Source organism: Mustela erminea, chromosome 18 (genome assembly GCF_009829155.1).
Source record: "Mustela erminea isolate mMusErm1 chromosome 18, mMusErm1.Pri, whole genome shotgun sequence".
NCBI classification, from domain to species: Eukaryota; Metazoa; Chordata; class Mammalia; order Carnivora; family Mustelidae; genus Mustela; species Mustela erminea.
This window is the reverse complement of record NC_045631.1, coordinates 1911886-1931079: the sequence shown is the minus strand read 5'-3', so window position 1 is coordinate 1931079 and position 19194 is coordinate 1911886. Positions and strand designations below refer to the sequence as shown.

Here is a 19194-nt window from a genome sequence, read left to right as displayed (position 1 = left end):
CTCGTCCCCACAGAGCTGCTCTTCGTAGCACCCCAAACAATAAAGAGTATGTCAAGCTGGTTGGTGCCTTTGTGATTTTCCATAAGCTTCTCCCCTTGCCTGGAATGCCCCTGCCCACGCAACCATCTGGCAAACTCCTACTCATCCTTCAAGACCCCACGTAAAGGGCTCCTCTTCTGTGAAGCCTTCCCAGCAGGCCCGAGCGGAATGAGTCAGCTCTTCCAGGCAGCAGTGTCTGTCCCCATCCTCGTGTGGGGCTCTCTGCATTTCACCTTTTCCCTAATCTGATGGTGGGGGCTCAGAGGGGAGAGGCGGATCATTCATAGTTATTTCCTCAGCCCTGAGCATAGTTTCCAGCAATGGTGAGGCATCTAAAAATACTTTGTTTGAAGGAGCAAATGAGCAAAACTTATTCTGATGCCTTTCTTTTTTGTTTTTGGAGCCCAGACAGGGACGCTAGCATTTTCTCACCAACTTTGGAAAACGCTCAGAAAGCCACTCGTCATAAAGAAGAAAACAAAATTAACTCCACCTCTTTTTGCCACCAGTCACATCTCGTAACCCCTGTCGTTCTACTGGGAACTCACCAGACCCACGTGGTTCTTTGCCTTCAAGGCAGTAATTGAAGTGGCCAGGTGGGGGGAGGATGGGGCGCTGGAGGGTCCAGCCGGGTCGTCCAACAATTCCAGAAAAGGGAGCGACACACACCACATTGCAGGCCCTGTGCTAGGTCCCGCATTTGTGGTGCTGCTGTTATGAGCCCATTTCAGAGATGAGGAAGGTGAGGCACGTAACTTGCTCACAACCCTACGGAGGATAAGTGACAGCTGGGAGTGAAACTCAGAGAGTCGAGCTCGGGAGTGCATTCTCCCAGCCTCACTGCTGTGTTGGCACCGTAATGGTCGTTTTGGTTGAGTACGAAGCACGAGGCATAGGAGGACCATGCCCTTTGACGACCAACCATCCCAGTCCCAGGCTCTGGGATGCCCTCTGGGTTCATAAGAAGCTGCCCAGCGTTACTTTGTACAACTCCCAGACACAGGGGGTCCAGTCTCCTCTTTGGCTGTGGGTGTGATCTGTTTGGGGGTCGGGGGTAGGGAGGGGGCCTACTTGCTTCAGAGTTCTCAGCTGCCAGGTCAGGAAGTAGGCTTCCTTCTCCACGCCCGGTGGCTGAGGACTGGCCAGCTTCCCCTGCCGGGTGTCTCCCACAACAGCAGCCCAGGTGGGGGAAACCAGTGAGACCACTCTCCTAGGGCGTCCTCGGCAGAACCGGCTACCTTCAAGGACACCTGTTCCCCATCCAGGACGTTGCAGGGAGAGGGGACGGCAGATGCACAAATTTAGGAGTGAGAAAAAGCTAGGCATGAGACTTGTGTGTGTAATGGGGAGGGAGTGTTCCTTCCGTGGTGAAAGGCCTAATCGCCAAAGGAGAGAAATGGGCTGTTTTCCTCCGATTTGCAGACGCGCTCTCAAGGACGAGGAAACACTGCCACCGCGTGGCTCCCAGCCGCACACCGTCAAATACTCTGATACTGTCATCGCTGAACCTGAAACAGTCTTACTCAAACAGCTCAAGAAAAGCCTCCCGAATGTGGAAACGGTGCTTTCAAATTAACTTCTTCAAGAAGCCACTGCCTGGGTGCAGGTCCCGGATTTCCCACCTTGTTCTACAACGCTGAATCTAAGTGTTCAGCGATTCCGATCCCAGGGATCCTTCCAGGCCAGTGAGGTATCACACTGTGCCCAGGCCATTCCCTCTGGGGGTGGGGGGGCATTCTGTTTCCGTGCTGGGTCTGGTCTCCCTGTACCTTCCGCAGAGGGACAGACCCAAATTCGTATGTCCTCACCATCTTTAACCTCGGTGCTTTGGGGACAAGGCATCTAACCTCTCTATTCCTAGTGACTTCATCTGGAAAATGGGCAGGACACCTTCTTGAGGGGTTCCTCGTGGGCAGGAACAGGTGACGTGGGTTGATGCCCGGCACATCCCAGCTCCTCATACGGAGGGAGCCCTCTTCTTCCCCGTCTGCCCTGGACGGCCGGTTATTGCTGAGCAAGGAACAAGCCCGGGGTGGAGGTCAGCGATTTGATACCCGAGAATGACCTGGTCCCCCAGCAAAGTTCCGTGAGAACAAAAGTACTCCTCGCGGCAGGCTTTGGGGGGGGGTCACCCTTCTTTCCAACTGTTGCCTCCGGGCCCTGGGTTTCCTGGGGATTGTGATCCCCGCGTCTCCTCCGCGAGCAGCAGGCGGCAGGTGCGTGCGCTTGAGCAGGGAGGAGCCGCCTGCATTCACCCCCCCACCCCGCCGCCGCTCCTTCTGCGGGGGCTGTGTGTGTGTGTGTGTGTGTGTGCGTGTGTATAATTCAATCCCCGTGGGACTCAGAGTCTGGCCTCACCCGCAGCTCGGCCGATTGGCTGACGGTGTCAGCTCCCCGCCCTCCGCACCCCCGCGTCCCAGGTGGCTCAGGCCCCCAGTGGCGATCTCTGTTTACCGAGAAAGCCGGTCCAGGTGGGGCTCCATCTCGGCGCTCACTCCCCTCGGGGGCCCCGCCCGCGCAGCAAGCGGGGAGGACACCTGGCCCAGCTGCTCCTTGTCCTTCCCCTCCCCCCACCGCCCGGAGAGGTCGGGTAAGGGGGAAGGGATGCGTGTGGGAGGGGGAGTCCCAGGCCCGGGAGATCCGGCTGTCACCCGGGCCCGGGAGCTCGCGCGCACCCTGGAGATGTATCCCTAGGCCTAGCTCCCCCTCCTTCCGCCCCGCCCTACCGTGCCCCGGGGACGTGCCCACCCCGGGCCAGCCACGGGAACCCGGATCTCAGGGATGCCCAGGACCCTAGAGGAGGCACAGACGTGGTGTCTTCCCCCTTCCCCAGACGGCGATGACTCCCAAGCCGGCCGGACCCCCGGACGGGGGCTGGGGCTGGGTGGTGGCGGCCGCAGCCTTCGCGGTGAATGGGCTCTCCTACGGGCTGTTACGCTCGCTGGGCCTTGCTCTCCCTGACCTCGCGGAGCACTTTGACCGAAGCACTCAGGACACCGCGTGGGTCAGCGCCCTGGCCCTGGCGGTGCAGCAGGCAGCCAGTGAGGGGGGCCCCGAGGCGGGAGGCGGGAACTGGGGTGGATTGGCGGAGATGGATGACCCACCTGATGACCGGACTCCCTGGGAAAGGGCGCCCGGTGGGACCGCGTCCCAGAAAACGGAGGGTCTCTAGGTCAAGGGGAGGAGCTCTTAAGTTGGGGGAGACGTTTTAGGCCTGGCCAGCCTCCAAGGAGAAGTGTTGGATCAAGTTTGGGGCGCAGAGGCGTGTCTTCCGTTGACTCCGCCCCCTTCCAGGCCCAGTGGGCAGCGCCCTGAGCACCCGCTGGGGGGCGCGCCCCGTGGTGATGGTCGGGGGCGTCCTCACCTCGCTGGGCTTCGTCTTCTCGGCGTTCGCCCGCAGTCTGCTGCACCTCTACCTGGGCCTGGGCGTCCTTGCCGGTGAGGGGAGAGGGGTACCGGGTCCCCAAGGGGTGATGCTGGAGAGGGGCGCGCTTCTTGGGGGCTGGAGGCCCGAGGGGCGGGGCCTCCCGCGACGGGCGGGGCCTCGGAGGGGCGGGGCCGGGATAGCCGGAGCCGGCGTCTTGGATCCCGGTCCTCATCCGGTCCCGTCCGTCCGCAGGCTCCGGCTGGGCGCTGGTGTTCGCCCCGGCGCTCGGGACCCTGTCCCGTTACTTCTCCCGCCGTCGAGTCCTGGCCGTGGGGCTGGCCCTCACGGGCAACGGGGCCTCCTCGCTGCTGCTGGCGCCCACCCTGCAGCTCCTCCTTGATTCTTTCGGCTGGCGGGGCGCCCTCCTCCTCCTCGGCGCCATCACCCTCCACCTCGCCCCCTGTGGCGCCCTCCTGAGACCCCTGGTGCTCCCTGACGACCCCCCGGCCCCACCCCGCGGGCCCTTAGCCGCCCTCGGCCTGGACCTCTTCGCGCGCCGGGCCTTCTTGGTGTTCGCCCTGGGCACAGCCCTGGTCGGGGGCGGCTACTTCGTCCCCTACGTGCACTTGGCTCCTCACGCTTTAGACCTGGGCCTGGGCGGGTATGGGGCGGCGCTGGTGGTGGCGGTGGCTGCGGTGGGGGATGCGGGCGCGCGGCTCATCAGCGGGTGGCTGGCGGACCAGGGCTGGGTGGCTCTCTCGCGGCTGCTGGCGGTGTTCGGGGCCCTGACCGGGCTGGGGCTGCTGGCCGTGGGGCTGGTGCCCTTGGTGGGCAGCCGGGAGGGCTGCGAAGGGGCCCTGCTGGCCGCGGCCGGGGCCTACGGGCTCAGCGCAGGAAGTTACGCGCCCTTGGTGTTCGGGGTGCTCCCGGGGCTGGTGGGCGTCGGAGGCGTGGTCCAGGCCACTGGGCTGGTGATGATGCTGATGAGCCTCGGGGGGCTTCTGGGCCCTCCGCTGTCAGGTAAGGGCCCGAGCGAACAGATCTGCTCGCAACCGTCCTCTGCCCGGGATCCCAGGCCCCTAAATTCCTTTCCCCTTCCTCACAGGCTTCCTAAGGGACGAGACGGGAGATTTCACCGCCTCCTTCCTCGCCTGCGGCTCTTTTATCCTCTCCGGCAGCTTCATCTACATGGGGCTGCCCGGGGCGCTGCCCTGCTGCCGGCCAGCCTCCAGGCCGGCCACGCCTCCCCCCGAGAGGGGGGAGCTGCTCCCAGCTCCTCAAGTCGCCCTGCTTTCCCCTGGAGGCCCCCAGTCCGCTCTGGACACTGCTTGTTGACCACGAGTTCGAGCCCCACCCCCAGCAAAGAATTTCTATCCAGTTTCTTGCAAGTTCCAACTGTTAGCCAATCTGGGAGGATGAAAACATTCCTTCTACGTAAGATATTCAAGGGGGCCCCGGGGGGGCTCCATCAGTTAAGCCTCTGACTCTTGACGTCACTCAGGTCATGATCTCAGGGTCATGATCTCAGGGTCCTGAGATTAAACCCTCGAGTGGGCTCCCTACTGGGCATGCAGCGTGCTTAAGATTCTCTCTCTCTCTCTCTCTCTCTCCCCCTCTGCCCTTCTTCCACTGTCACTCTTTTTCTCTCTCTCTCAAAAAACAATAAAAACACAGGGAAGCTCGGAGAAGTTGCCTACCTGTCAGCTTCAGTGTGTTGGGATGAGGGCTCAGGAGGGAGGGGGCCATCTGCCCCATCCGGACCCCCCAGCTAACCCCTCCCTGCATTTCAGGCTCCTTCCCCTAGCCCGAGGAAAATGCTGGACCGGACTTCAGCTCTTGCTGTAGCAGCTCCTTCTCCCAAGCCACCCTCCCACCCCTGTGTCCTCACCACTGTCCTCTAAGTCTCTGGAGACAGTAGGAAAGGGGAGGTCTGCGGGCCAGACGGAGGGGGTGTGGTCCAGACAGCAGAGTCCAGGGTTAAAGTGGGGACCTTCCCTCCACTTCTTAGCCACGAGCCCACTTGGCCAACCCAAGCACACAGGCCCCAGCTCTTTTTGAGGTCTGATGATCACCCCATTTCCTTATTGTTTTATCTCAAAAGGGCATCCCCCTTTCCCAAGCACCTGCCTGCAGAGAAGGAAGCTGGTGGGCGACACTAGAGATCACATGTAAAACACATTAAGTCTCTTGGCCTTTAGTTGTCACAGCGGATTCACAGCCCCCGGGGAGAAGGCCGAGCTCCTGGATCCTTCCATAAAGGTTGTGGGAGCAAAGAAGAGATGAGAGTCCTCAGCAAAATACTAGGGGGTTGGTGCACACCAGGCAGGATCACCGCCCAGCCCAGGCCTGCCCTGTGGGGGAGCGGATCAAGATGCTTAAGGCACTGTGGTTCTGTGAGCACCAGGATGGGCCAGAGGAGGAGAATCTGGAGCTGCCGAGCTCTGGCTTCTCGGTCTGACAGCCCCTTTGTGCAGTTCAGTCCTCTCCCAGCGCATCCCTGGTCCGAGAGACTGTGGTGTCCACTGCCTCTGTGACAAGGTCCTGGGGCTTGGAGGCAGAGGCCGGGGAGCAGAAGTGAGGCAGAGTGACGAGGATTCCACTTCCTGCCAGAAGGAAGGCCCCGGCCACCACGAAAGAAACTGTGTAGTCGCCTGTCACATCCCGGAGGTAACCTAGGTCCAAGAGAGAAAAAGAACACACGTGGGTGCCCCACTTCCTGACACTTATGAAGGGAAGAGCGTAGTCCTGAGCCCGTCACCTCGGAAGAGTTTGAACTCACTTAGACAGAACGGGATGAGCTTGAGAACTCTGGTGTCCCAAGGTTTCTACATGTCATTTTTGTAGGGAAATTTCAACCTCTTTCCTGCCTTCAGGAAGGGCCTCCAAGCCAGCCAACAGAGACTTGGGTATCCAGATGGGGCCAGTGCACCTGCGCCTTTCTTTCAAGCAACTGTGGCCTTCCTGTCTACACTTTCAGTTAATAGTTAAGAGGAGAAAGTTAAGGGTCTGAAGGTTTTGGCATCTGGGCCGTGGAAAACTTTGACCCAACAGCTCAGACAGCTGGTGGGGGGCCCAGTAGGCTAAGGGAAGAGCCAGACACCTGCAGGCAACGTCTGGCTGGGTCCAGCCAGGTCCTCTGAGCACCCAAGGTACAGATGTACAGATACCTCTGAGCACCGGGTATCTGTAGATACCCAGCCACGGGGCCCTCATAGCTCCGCAGAGTCTTTCCACGGCCCCTATTTCCTTGTCTCTGGACCCACTTTGGGGCTGCTTGGATTGGCCATGGAGGCCGTGTTCTGTGCCATCCCCAAGGGCAATATTCATGCACATTATAATGTCACTAGTCCCCTCCCCAAATTGCATGACATGGCTATGATGCACACCCGCCCACCCCAGGAAACCCGATCCTCCTTACCTGACAGAGGAGCCCCCAGCAGCCCCCCAATGCTCTCGACCATCTGCACCAGTCCCAGGGCACAGTATATCCTTCCAGTCCCTACCAGTTCAGGCAACACGGAGAAGGCCACCGGGGTCAGGGCCCCTGACGTGAAGCCGTAGGCCACGGCCAGAGTCATTAGGGCCATGGGAGCACGAGCCACAGGGAACAGGGCCAGGGACACCCCCGTCAGGGCAGTCCAGAGCATCAGCAATCGTGCCACGGGTCCTGGGACCGCATCTCCTAGCCACCCAGAAAACACACGTCCCACGAGGTCAGAGACAGCCACCACTGAGAGTAGGAAAGCAGCAGACAGTGGGTCCCAATCCAGGTCCTGGAGATGGGCCAGCAGGTGCACATAGGGAATGAAGTAGCCAGTGTTGATGAGCGTGATGGCAGCCGTATAACGGAGGAAGGGGCCGTGATGCAGCAGGGAGGTGAGCTGGGCCACGGGTCCGCCCACAATAGGGTCCTCCCTCAGGGAGAGCGGGCGGAGGAGAGCACCACAGGCCACCAGGTGCAAGGACAGGGCAGACACCAGCAGTAGGGCCCCCCTCCAGGCATAGCGGCTGACCAGCCACTGGAAAAGTGGGGCAAAGGCAAAGGAAGAGAGGCCCACGCCGGTCAGTGCCAGCCCTGTGGCCAGGGATCTCCGTCGAGAGAAGTAACGGGACAGGCAAGCCAGGGTCGGAGTGAAGGTCAAGGCCCAGCCAGAGCCTGTCAAAAAGGAAGAGAGAGGGGTTGGGGGACTCCTAGGGCTCCCGAGGCACTGGGTAATCCCACCACGGTAGCACAGGCCTGGTTTTCGAGCAGTACGACCCTGTGTATTTTATTTCCTCTCCCAGCCTTGGTCTCCTCTTCTGCAAGACAGGTTTAAGACACCCGATGGGACTGTGGAGGCTTAGAAATACTGCATGCACAGTAACTAGATCCCAACTTCGGATCTATACCTCGGGCTATACCACTTCTGGCTGTGTGATCTCCGTCTGCCAAGTTACACAAGCTTCGAGAACCTTTCTTTGTAAACTAGGATTATGGCTTCTACTCTGCAGCCACGGTGCCTAGCACAACTTCATGGTCATTCATCCTCAGACACTCCAGCCCCACCAGCCCCAGGCTTGCAAATTCTGGCCTCAACATCTCTGAATTTCTCAATATCCCTGCACATGCTGATCACTTTAGTCAACGCTCTCAAGACGTCCTTCCCTTCTGGGCACAGGTGCTCGCCAAAACCTTCCATCGGCTCCTCCTTAGCCGCTCGGAGCTGGCAGGAAGAAGGTGAAAGTGGGGAGGCAGCTGGCCTCTCCTGCCCTTGTCCAGGGTCTTACCTGAGAGCAGCCCGATACTGAGGTACAGGTGGGTCAAGGAGGTAGCAAGGGAGGCGAGCAGCATCCCCGACGCAGCCAAGATGCCCCCCGCCATCACCACGGGCCTGGGCCCGTACTTCGTGCTCAGGGCACTGCCCACGGGACCTGAGAAAGAGGAAGACAGTGGTGCGAGAATCTCTCCCGCGTCCTCGGCCGGTAGCCTCCCCAGCCCCGCCCTTTCCTCCCCAGCGCGCCCGCATGCCCCTCCCGGTCCCACGGAGCAAGGCGGACCCGGGCGCGGCACTCACTCCCGAACTGCTGCACGGCGATCCCTATGGAGGCGACCCAGGAGACCCGCGCCGCCTGCTCTTCAAACGCTGCCACCAGCTCCACGAAGAAGACGCCGAAGGAACGGAGCACCCCAAACACCAGCGCCGACTGGAAGAACGCGGAGAGCACCACCATCCACCCCCAGCCCCCGTCGGGGGGTTCGGCCCTGGGCGCCATCGGCGAGGGCACGGGGCTGCCGACACTCCGCGCAGCCCGGTTGGGAGCAGGGCGCGGGACCCCCCACCTCTACTCTCCGGACCGCCCAGCCGCGCGGCGGAGGCCAGGCTGCTGCCGCTGCAGAGGAAGGCACCGACGAGCCCCGGAGGCTGGGAGGCTGCGCTGGACGCCTAAGCCTCTCCCCGGGACCGGCAGCCTAGGTGGGGAGAGCGGGCGGCCTCTGCGCCCGCGGCTCCCGGGGGCGGGGCGAGCGCAGCTGGTCAAGGCCTGGGCGGCACGGGCCCGGGCGGGGCCCCGACGTTCAGCCTGGAGTCCGGAGGCGGCCCTGGGGTTGGGCGCCGGCTCTGCAGCGCGCCAGCCTCCGTGCGGGTTATCCCTCCGCCTTATCGCTGCGATCCCTGAGGTCATCAGCAACCTGCCGGTACCAGTTGTCATGCCTGTTCACTGCTGACCAGTGGGGAAGCGGGACCCCGAGCCGGGGAGGTGGAGCCAGGAGGGCAGGGCGGGGCTTAGAGCTCGGTTCTGGACCCGGACAGTGAGTGGGGCGCATGCGTCAGGAGGGGGCCCTCGGAAGGCCGACTCGATGGACCCCGCGTGACGGAGGGACCTGCCCGGAGGCTGTTCCATCTCCCGTCCACCTCACCAGCCGATCGGTCCAGGATCCTGCACCAAGACCCTCACGGAGGGAGCTCATGGGGGTTGGGCGGGGGGTAAACTGGTTCAGGAGAGGAGGACACTAACTTGCTGAATGAGGGACCCAGTGGCAAGGTCAGGTCGGGGTGAGTGTAGGGGTTCTTCCCTGAGACTCAAACGAAATACCTGTCCCAGCGCCCGTGCACACTAGAACCCCGATGCCCGGATCCCCGAGGGGCCCCGGGGCCGAGGAAGAGACTGGGGAAACGGACTGTTGAACTGCGGGCACTTGTGTCTGCAGTGGCGACTCGGTTCCTGTTGCTTCTGTCCTCGCTAACAGGAAATCTACAAGTCACAGAGACCAAAAATAACTCGGGAGAGGAAGGGCGGCCGTGGATGCACTCAGGGCCTCCCAGCACCACCTACACCCCCTCCTCAGTGGGGTTGAAAGCTTTTCCTCCGCCCTCTGGTAAAACTATTTCCTAACAGCAGGTTCTGATCTCGTGATGGGGTTGTCGAAAGTGGGTAGCTCTTATCACGGGGGCGGTCAGCCCCTCCTATTCAACCAGTATCCAGTCTCTCCACTTTACATAACACTTTGGCTTTGTTTCTTCCTTCTAATTCCTGCCCCCCAGGACTTTGACCTTGCAACTTGGGCTCAAGGGTTCATATCCAGACAAGTGACACATGAGAGGCTGTTTTTTGTCCGTTTATAGAGAGTGTGCATGTGCACGCGAAGGTGGGGGGGGCCTCTGGGGAGGGGACCTGGGAGCAGAGAGTCTTAAGCAGGCTCCTTGCAGAGTGTAGAGCCTGACATGGGGCTCTCTCTCTCTCTCACCATCCTGAGATCATGACCAGAGCTGAGATGACGTCTCCGGGGCGTAACCAACTGAGCCACCCGGGCACCCCTGGGCTGTGTAATTTTTAAAAAGCATATTGAGTCCTATAATTTTAATTTTATATGTAGGAAATAAAAATTATCATACCCCCCCAAACTTTGTTAAGTGGGGTCAACATATTGGGTGGTGGGAAATAGGCCAAGATGAGGCCATCAATGTGGCTGTATACAGGGACACTAAGTACACAGAGGACATAGGATCACCAAGATGTCGAGCCTCTCAGTTGGTTTTCCCGACTATAAATTGGGGATAATAATGGTACCTACTCTTGAGGGTTATCAGGGGAGTGGAATTCGAAAGGCCATGCACAAGAATGCTAAAGTTTAGGACCTGATAGGTACTGCAGGCTAAGTAATATTGGCTGATTTCATTTTCAACGGGGCATAAGCTGAAGTGGCCAGGGTCCAGGTGGGGAGGGAGGTTTTAGTGTAGGCTTTTTGTTTTATGTTTTACTTAGAAATAGCTCTAATCTAGGTCATGAGTTTTAAGATGGAGAAACAAAACCCCACACTGTAAATGTGGGCAGGAACTGAAGACCATGTTAATAGACTTATTCCTTAGATGAGGAATTTTAAGTCTGAAAAGGGAGGGAACTTAACAGAATTGTGACCCTCTGCCCCCCAGCCGAACAGAGATGCACACCCAGGACACAACGGGACAGGGAAAGGGTGGGAGAGAAGCACTGCCTGGGTGCTGGGTAGATTCCAAGGCCCCATTGCTGGGGGAGGGGCAGAGGGGCCTAGGGGGGAGGGGTAGAGGGGCCTGACCACAGGCTTCACCTTCTCCCTGCCATCTGCATGCTCTTCTGTCCTCAGGGGACCCAAGTCCTGTCCATTTTCCTTGGGGGGCGCTGGTGGTGGTGTTGGGGGGGGGGGTTGTCCCAAGCATTCAGATCCCTGCACGGATGCATCCCCCAGGCTCCTGGTATTATTAGTGGCTTCCTGGTTTCTCCCTGCTGCCTCCACACCTCGGGCAGGAAGTGACTTCAGAGCCACAGGATGCAGGTGGCTCCGGAGAAACTTCATGAAGTCACTGGTTCCTACACAATGAGCTGGAAGGCAAGGGCAGGGCAGGGGAGAACAAGGGCCATTTGAAGCGTCTGATGGGATGGGGCAGTCGAATGGGCACAGAACACGAGACGGAATCTAGGAGGGAAGAACCCTCCCCACCCTGCCACGTTTCACCCCATTCCCAGATCCTCCCAGGCAAGAACCCGGGACACAGTAGGCAGCACAAAGAGTCATCTTTATTCCAAGATTCAAATCTTGCAAGATCTAACATTTCCACCCCTACGAGCGACCTCCACCTGCCCATCCAACTAGGGGAAAAAAAAATCAATCATCGTTCCTTCTAATATCTCTCTGTTGTGATCTCTCCCTGCTTCCGTTCTGCAGTGGGGAGGAAGAGGGAATGATAAAGAAAAGTTGCTTTCTCGCTGGTCCTCAAGTGGCAGCAATTAGTCCTGACCCAGCTCATGGAAGCCTACCTCGCAAATTTCAAAGTGCCCCTTACCCTCCATCCATACCCCACAATCAAACAGGTCCCAAGACAGCAGGGGAAGGACTGTAAATGAAGGCTTCAGAGTATCATCTCACATTCCAGACATTCCATCTAGTTAAGAGGCAACCCCATTCCCAACTTTCTACTTACCTGACCTACAATGGAGACTGTGCCCCTCAACCAACCTCTTAATCCTACCCAGACATACTTGGTCAACTAGAAGGACCACCAGTCAATTACTTTCTAAATCTTGTAAATCTCTAATCCCAGCAGTAATCCCAATCATAATCACAAACTACAGCAAATCCAGAAAGGAACTCAGCCCCTTTTCTCTCCCTGTGGAAGGTTCTAGTGCATTCACCAGTTCCAGACAGGAATGCAGTGACAGGAAGGCCAGGTCACAGACCTAGCTTTTCTAAGGTAAGAAAGATACCAGGTGCCTGTAACTTCTAGAGGGAAAGAAGTTTCTGAAATCTGGACACTTACCAGATGATGTCCAAAACCCCACTAAACGAAGAAGGAACTTGTCTCAGGTAGAGAGAACCCCAAGGAACATTGGAACCCAGACACCTCTACAGTTAAGGACTGGTCACGGCTCTTTATCTCTTAGTCAAGATAGAGTTTAATAATTCTCCCATAGGTCATAGCATTCTTTGAGTCTGGGCAGAATCAGAAAAGGCTGTGTCATCTCTGATAAGGAAGGGATCAACCCAGTGCTGAGAACAGGCCCCAGGGGGAGGATTCTGGGCTCAACTAAAGCCCAGGGCATGGCAGATTGACACAGTGGAGCCATACCGAGGTGACCAGACCTCCATTTCCAGCTCACCAAACAAAGACAAAGACAAAAACAAAAACAAAAAATGGTCCTCTAAGTCTTGGAACTAGAGGAGAGTCTATATGCAGTTCTAGCCCGCTAGAGAACCTACAATACCAAAGAGGGTTCCTGACCCAATTCCACAACCCCACATGTCCCCAGAGCTGCCCTAGAACAAATAAGGTTCCAGACCTAGGACTGGGAGGGACAGTATACAGAGAGACCCTTTCTCCATTCCCAACGCAGGGACAAGCACACAGACAGGAGAAACAACTCTGAAGATGAAGTTACGACAAGCAAACACATGAAACAGTCAAGCCAAAGGAGACAGCCAAGTGCTCATCTCTGCCAGCAGAGCTGTGACCCCACACACTTGTGCTTCAGGCCACCTTGGATCACACTTCTGGAAGGGGGATGTGGGAAATGCCATGGGATGAAGGCCCTGGTGCCACCCACAGGCCTCAATAAATTATATTTACAGAGAAACCAAAGGAGAGGGGCGCTGCAGGTGGAGGGCCGTCCCTCCAGCCTCCCCCCCCCCCCCGCCCCACCACCCGCAGCTCCCATCTGGCTGTCTCCTCGGAAACAACTTGGATTGTGGGGAAGAGGTTTTGACCAGCAAAACGGAGGCAGATCAAGCGCAGACCTGCCACCCCTGCTCTCCCCAGCGAGAATTCAAGGTGGTGGCTGTTTCTGACACCCGAGGGGCCTCGCACGCCCCCCACGCCCAAGCCCGCAGCTCTCCGGGTGTCCGGGAAGCTCGTGGGATCCGGCCGGCGCGCGCAGCTAGGGCCCCCCCAGAATGTGGTAGTGCACTTTGGTGTTGGTCGCCGCTCCATGCTTCTGGCGCAGATGCAGGCGCAGCTGACTCTTGTGCCGGAAATGCAGGCCGCAGGGGTCGCACTGTACGGGGACAGCCGGGTCAGCTCCCGCCCCCTCCCCAACCACCCCGGAGGGACAGCCGTCCAGGCCAGCTCTCCGCGGGAGAGAGGCTCCTGTGTCCTCGCGTCTCCCTAGGTCCTCCTCTGGGGCCGCAGAGCTAGGCCCCGCCCCTTCCATTCCTAGCTCCGCCCCCCGGACGGGGCCCAGTCCGGAGCCTAACTTCTGTGCGCGCGCGCTTCCCAGCCCCGGCCCCGCCCCTTATCTTCCAGGACTCCGCCCACTTCGGAGAGCTCCGGGAGCCCCGCCCCCAGGTAAGAGCCAGGCCGGGTCCCGCACTCACGTGGTAGGGCTTCTCCCCCGTGTGGATGCGAACGTGGCTCTTGAGGGTTTGTAGGTGGCGGAAGCGAGTGCCGCAGGTAGGGCAAGGATAGGGCTTCTCCCCGGTGTGGATCAGCACGTGCGCGCGCAGATGCGCTACCTGGGAAGGCAGGGGGACCTCAGACCGCGCGTCCGAGAGGCACACCCCCAAGTCCCCGACGGCGAGCCCCGCCCTCTGGCAGATCTGCCCGGAGCCGGCTCCCAGACGCGCCCCGCACCTGCACGAAGCGCGAGCCGCAGGTCTCACACTTGTAGGGCTTCTCTCCCGAATGGATGCGGCTGTGCGTCTTCAGGTTGGCTGGCCGGTTAAAGCGGGCTCCGCAGATGGAACAGTGGTAGGGCTTCTCCCCTGAGGGAGGGAAGCCTGGAGATCAGGTCCTCGGCCTTAGGATGCCCGCGAGCACGAGGGCCGGGACCCTCTCCTCCCTTACCTGTGTGCACCGTGCGGTGACTGGCCAGGTTGCCTTTGTAGCGGAAGGCAGACCGGCAGAGCTGACATTTGTAGGGCTTGTCCTCATCCCCGGGAGCCAAGGGGTCCAGCCCCGACGAGCACCCAGCGACTGCCTCACAGTTCTGGCAGCTGAACGGTTCACTTCCTGGGAGGGGGGTGGGTGGGTAATGACAATTCCAGTGAGTCCTCAAGCCACACTCCTAGTGGGTTTTCTTTCCCCCCAACTTACTGTTAAGGCTCTGGAGCTCATTCGACTTACTCAAGGTCCCATGGTTCATAAGAGGCCAAGCCAGGATCTGACTTCGTGTCTGTCTGACTTCAGACTACTCTGCTAATCTCTTCAATAGTGGTGGTGGGGGCGCCTGGGTGGCTCAGTGGGTTAAAGCCTCTGCTTTCCGCTCAGGTCATGATCCCAGAGTCCTGGGATCGAGCCCCGCATCGGGCTCTCTGATCAGCAGGGAGCCTGCTTCCCTTCCTCTCTCTGCCTGCCTCTCTACCTACTTTGATCTCTGTCAAATAAATAAATAAAATCTTTAAAAAAAATAGTGGTGGTGGTAGGTAGAGGTCCCAGGTGCTGGGTTAAGATTCTGTTCTCTCTCCTCTCTTGGACCACTGCTCTGCTCAACAGCTTGCCAGAGAGGCCCTGCCAAGCCTGGGCCCACCACTCAGCCCTGATGGGAATAGGCCGGAAGTTCCCAAACTTGGCGGCTCATTGGAAGCTTTAAAAGAAATACTGATTCCTGGCTCCCACATCCAGACACTCTGATCTGTGGGGTGTGACCTGGGCAATGGGGTTGTTAAGAGCTCCCGAGGTGATTCCAGTTTGCAGTAATTGGGACCGGCCTTTCCTTTTAGCCCGAACTGGCCTTGAGCAGCCTGAGGAGAAAAGCCAAGGGCAGTGGTAAAAGGAAGGGCTCTGACCTGGTGGCGGACAAGCCCGCCCAGACTGCGATGCAGGGGTCTCTTGAGCCGGGGCTGTGAGGAGGTGGGGGCTATTGACTGGAGCCCCACATTTGAAGTGTCCCGTGACAGCAGATGGAGAGAGCCTAGGCAGGTGGCAAGCCCAGAGAAAAGGATTAGGAGAGATTTTATTGGGGGGTGGGGGGAGGCGTTCTGGCCTGGAGAATTCGGAGCCAGAGGCTGGCTTACCCTCTGGAGGTTAGCCAACACTGACCAGTGAGCCAGAACTGGTGGTGCTTTGGAAGTCCCACCCCCTCCCTCCTGGCTCCTGATCTCCCAGCTGAGGCCAGCCTCTGCCAGTTCTTGAGGTTCCAGGGTCTGTACCTGCTCTGGGGACCGGGAATGGGTCCTTCTTCACTGCCGCTGCCACTGGAAGCCTCGTCGCCACTGGGGAGCCTGGCTTGGGGGCACAGTTGACCAGCACTCCTCTCCCCCGCCAGGCTCCCTGCTTGGGCGGCCTGAGAGTTTAGCACGATGAACTTGTACTTTTTCCAGTTGCAGGCCTTGGGGTCTGGGCTGCCTGGGCTGGGGGACCTTTGACTGCAGCTGCGAGACTCGGTAGGTGGGTCTGGATGCCCTTCAGAGCGCCTGGGGCTGCCTGGTGGAGGGGCAGTTGGGGGCCTCGGGGGTTCCGCTTCCAAAGGCCGCAAGGAGATGCCCAAAGGTTCATAGCTGGGAAAAGTGTGATGGATATTAGTGCTCCTTCCTGATCTTGACCTCTACCCGTGACACCTGGGATGCCACCTCACTCAACAGAGGACACGGAGCGGGGGCCCCCTCACCTGGCCTGGATGAAACGGTGGCAGGCCTGGACCACGTGTTCCATCTGTAAGTAAGTGGCGGCCGCGAGGACCGCCGGTGCAGTGGCAGGAGAGAGGCGTAGGCGTGACGTGTACATGAAATCCAGGAGAGGAGCGAAGCCTCCGGCTTCGGGGCCCCCGGGCAGGGAGAGCACGTCCACACCCACGCCTGCGCGGCCTCGGAAAATCGAATAGAAGAAGCCACTGCAGAGAAGGCAGATAGGCTATGTCAGGGCCTGAGGAATCCACCGACACACGCAACACGAGGAAGCTCCATCTCCTCCCCATCATCCCCCCAGTTCCCCGACGCGCTCCACTCGATGCTCAGCCTCCTGCTCCCAGAAGGCTTGGCTCCGGATCCCCTCCCGGATCCCCTCCCGAGGACCTTATGACACCACCCCTTTCCCATTGGTCCCGCCCCACGCCCCCCCCTCCCGACCCTCCTCGAACCTGCAGGCGATAAGAACCGCCTTGTGAGCTCGCAGGGGCTGCCCGCCGACTAGCAGGGTGACGTCGGTGAGGATCCCGCGCAGGCGCAGCTCGTTAAGGTTGCCCAGCACGTCGGAGGAGTGGCGGGTGAACTCGCGCACGTAGCCCAGCGCGCCCTCCGGAGCGCCGGTGGAACCCATGGCGACACAGGCCTGCGGGTGCCCGGGAAAGGGCTCAGCGACCCGGGCGGTGCTCAGACACCTTCCCTCTGCAGTTCGCCCCTCCGGCCGACGTGCAGCCCGGGCCGAGCCCCCCCCGCCCGGCTCGCGCAGCCTCATGGGGTCCGTCTAGTGCTTTCCGCCCCCAGCCCACCGGCGCTCGCCTCCCGGCTAGACTCCACTGTGCCCGCGCGGGGTGGATGTTCCCACGCCGCGGCGTCGACGGCCTGTGTGGGAAGTCTGGCCCGCGGCGCCCTCGGCTCGACTGCTCGTGCCGCAGCAGCACCCCGCTCCCCTCAGCCTCACCGCGCGCCTCAATCTCAGGTGTCCGACCTGCCCGGGCACCCCGGGCGGCCCGCGTCCACACCCCTCTAAATCCCACCCAGGCACCCTCTCTGAAGCACAGAATTCCACTCCTGTCTGGTCCCGGACCCCTAGTTCAGCCCAAGCACCGGCCTCAATCTTCCTACCATCAGCAACCCTTTTCGGGAACCCAGGAGTCCGGCTCCCTCGGTCCGTCGTTCTTACCCCCGTCCCGCAGGGGCTGCGGCCGCTCTTCTCGGGGGGCGGGGTCTCGCTCCCCTCCTGGCGTCCGCTCCTTTATCTGGCCGGGATGGCGGGGGCGGGGGTGGAGGTGGGGTGAACGCCTGGGTCTGTATCCTTCCTTCCTCCCTCGCTCTCCAGATGGCGAGCCCAGGGCGGGGTCTCCGGCCAGAGGGCGGGACCTCAGAAACCCTGGGTGGTCGTAACGTAAGGGGTCTCGGGCCACGTAAAGTGGGACCGGCGAGGGGACACTGGCATTGGGGAGGAGGCTGGGGATAGCGATATTGGAAATAGGGGCGACCCGGGTCGTCGAAGGGCCTGAGGCAGCGAAAATCCGTGTGTTGGCTTTTGAAAGGGGGGTGCCTGTCAACTGAAGAGTGAATACAGCGGAATTCCCCCTTCCCACGGACGGTGTCAGGGGAGATAAAGGGGAACCCAACGGGGCACCCGGTTTGGGGAGGCCCCGGCTCACTCGCGTGGGGTCCCAGACAGCGGGAGGGCGCGGTGCGAATGACAGGGTCCTCTAGCAGGGCCTGCAGAAAGGGGGGCTCTGATCGGGCGGGGCGGGGAGGGGACGGATATGATTTCTAGTTCGTTTCCTTCCATTGTCCTGCGACCGGACGGCTCCGCCAGCTGCTTCCCCTCGAGGAGGTGGGGAAAGCCCCGGGTGGGGGCCGAGAGACGCTCAGGAGACCTGGGCGTCCGGACTCTCGCTCCCGACTCCCTTCTGAATCCTTGTAGGGATCCAGAGACACAGACTCCCGCCCAAAGCCCGCTCGCCCTCCCCCAGTTCCAGCTCACTAAGGGCCTCGGGCACCCGCCTGTCGGCTATGCTCGGAGGCTGGCGGGACGCCCCGGTCCAGCGCGGCAAGTAGGCAAACCCCCCGCAATGCTCGACTCCTTCCACGAGGGGGCGGACGAGCACTAGCCTCGCCTTGCCGTCTCCACCCGGCTGGGGTCCACTCCGACCGGGGCGCAGGATCCATTCGGTCTCAGAGGCGGACGCCTTCGTCCTCCTCCCTTTTGCGCTGGTTGATTTTGTCCCTCTGTCTCCTGGGGGGTGGAGTAGGGGGGACGAAGGCTGGGCGGAGGGAGGGAGAGTTAGGCGACAGAAGGGACTTCCCTCCGAGGCTGGGGTTCCTAATCTGGGGTGAGAAATCCGTGGGCTCTGGGAGCAAGGGAAGTGGTGGGACCAGGAGTGGGGTCTGAGCCCTGGGAGCTCAGGGTTCTCTTTTCTCATGAAGCTAGACCCTGTTATCTGTCGGTAGAGGTGAATTTTTAGCGAACATTAATCTGAGGGTTGGGTGGGATGGACAGAGAGAAGGAAAAACAGGGAGGGCCTCAGGGGTAAAAGGAGAGAGAGAGGGCAGGAGGGGCCCGATCACCTATAACCCTAATTGGAGGTTCCTGATCTGGGAGATGGGCACGGGTCCCACCCTCATATTTTGTTTGGGGAGAGGTTGGGGGGTCGCGATGTTTATTTGGAGGAGGGGTGCAGAGCTGAGTTCTAACTGTGAAGCAGGACTTGCATTGGGTTCAAGAGAGTCCATAGGTGCCCGGGAATGACTGGCCATTATCCATGGAGCTGCCTATGGGCCTGCGGTGTCTTTATCTGACCCGAGGGTGTCTTTATTTGGGTGCAGGAAAGAACTGCGGAGAAATTGGGAATCCGGGACCCCTCGGGATTCAGGACCATGCTGTGGCTTTTGTATGTGAGGGTTACTGTGACCTCTGCTGAGTCTGGAGGTGGGAGTCCGACAGGGGGTTCCCTTTGGTATCAGGGTGGAGTTGATTTTGGGTTACCTGGTCTGCTGTGGAGTATATGTTTTTTATGGGGTGAGTTAGTTGGATCGTTCTGGACACTGGGGGCTGCACTCAGAAGGCCTGAGCCTGAGCTCCAGTGGTACATTTGAGGCAGGGAGCTGATTTTGAAGCTGCGTTAGTTTTGGGGACCCTGACCCCCATAATCTGGAGATTGTCATCTTGGAATGTCAGGACAACCTGCTAGGCGTGCTTCGGGAGGTCGAT

The 19194-nt window shown here is 59.9% G+C and overlaps 3 protein-coding genes across 8 annotated transcripts; 1 reads left to right on the top strand and 2 right to left on the bottom strand.

Moving 5' to 3' along the window:
* The first annotated feature begins 2352 nt into the window (after window positions 1-2352).
* SLC16A11 (solute carrier family 16 member 11) lies at window positions 2353-5473 on the top strand. Of its 5 annotated transcripts, XM_032321481.1 has the most exons (5): window positions 2357-2629; window positions 2873-3080; window positions 3334-3477; window positions 3659-4426; window positions 4512-4840. In XM_032321481.1, exons 2-5 carry the CDS (start codon window positions 2879-2881, stop codon window positions 4739-4741), a joined length of 1344 nt encoding a protein of 447 aa, XP_032177372.1. In that variant the 5' UTR covers window positions 2357-2629; window positions 2873-2878; the 3' UTR covers window positions 4742-4840. The 5 variants fall into 5 exon arrangements, with proteins under 5 accessions (XP_032177371.1, XP_032177372.1, XP_032177369.1 ...); XM_032321480.1 differs by having other exon boundaries at window positions 2353-2629; window positions 3659-5473; XM_032321478.1 differs by having other exon boundaries at window positions 2411-2510; window positions 3659-5473.
* A 111-nt stretch (window positions 5474-5584) lies between these two features.
* SLC16A13 (solute carrier family 16 member 13) lies at window positions 5585-9170 on the bottom strand. Its single transcript, XM_032321482.1, has 4 exons — window positions 8461-9170; window positions 8174-8317; window positions 6825-7562; window positions 5585-6078 (listed from the first exon to the last, which is right to left on the bottom strand). Exons 1-4 carry the CDS (start codon window positions 8657-8659, stop codon window positions 5882-5884), a joined length of 1278 nt encoding a protein of 425 aa, XP_032177373.1. The 5' UTR covers window positions 8660-9170; the 3' UTR covers window positions 5585-5881.
* A 2247-nt stretch (window positions 9171-11417) lies between these two features.
* BCL6B (BCL6B transcription repressor) lies at window positions 11418-17685 on the bottom strand. 2 transcript variants are annotated; one of them, XM_032321589.1, is made up of 9 exons: window positions 17094-17685; window positions 16427-16617; window positions 15959-16180; window positions 15501-15848; window positions 15138-15262; window positions 14197-14361; window positions 13984-14114; window positions 13728-13865; window positions 11418-13408 (listed from the first exon to the last, which is right to left on the bottom strand). In XM_032321589.1, exons 1-9 carry the CDS (start codon window positions 17094-17096, stop codon window positions 13292-13294), a joined length of 1440 nt encoding a protein of 479 aa, XP_032177480.1. In that variant the 5' UTR covers window positions 17097-17685; the 3' UTR covers window positions 11418-13291. The 2 variants fall into 2 exon arrangements, with proteins under 2 accessions (XP_032177480.1, XP_032177481.1); XM_032321590.1 differs by having other exon boundaries at window positions 17152-17685.
* Between the last annotated feature and the right edge of the window lie 1509 nt (window positions 17686-19194).

Bases quoted from the DNA above. Each gene is read 5' to 3' on its own strand.
- BCL6B (XM_032321589.1), bottom strand. The intron at 15,849-15,958 runs GTGAGGGGGCCC...CACTTTTCCCAG, and splicing joins CACCGTTTCATCCAGGCCAG to CTATGAACCTTTGGGCATCT. The intron at 14,115-14,196 runs GTAAGGGAGGAG...TCCCTCCCTCAG, and splicing joins TCACCGCACGGTGCACACAG to GGGAGAAGCCCTACCACTGT.
- SLC16A13 (XM_032321482.1), bottom strand. From the start codon at position 8,659: ATGGCGCCCAGGGCCGAACCCCCCGACGGGGGCTGGGGGTGGATGGTG. The intron at 8,318-8,460 runs GTGAGTGCCGCG...CCTCTTTCTCAG, and splicing joins CGCCGTGCAGCAGTTCGGGA to GTCCCGTGGGCAGTGCCCTG. The intron at 7,563-8,173 runs GTAAGACCCTGG...CCTTTTTGACAG, and splicing joins CAGTATCGGGCTGCTCTCAG to GCTCTGGCTGGGCCTTGACC.
- SLC16A11 (XM_032321480.1), top strand. From the start codon at position 2,879: ATGACTCCCAAGCCGGCCGGACCCCCGGACGGGGGCTGGGGCTGGGTG. The intron at 3,081-3,333 runs GTGAGGGGGGCC...GCCCCCTTCCAG, and splicing joins GGCGGTGCAGCAGGCAGCCA to GCCCAGTGGGCAGCGCCCTG. The intron at 3,478-3,658 runs GTGAGGGGAGAG...GTCCGTCCGCAG, and splicing joins GGGCCTGGGCGTCCTTGCCG to GCTCCGGCTGGGCGCTGGTG.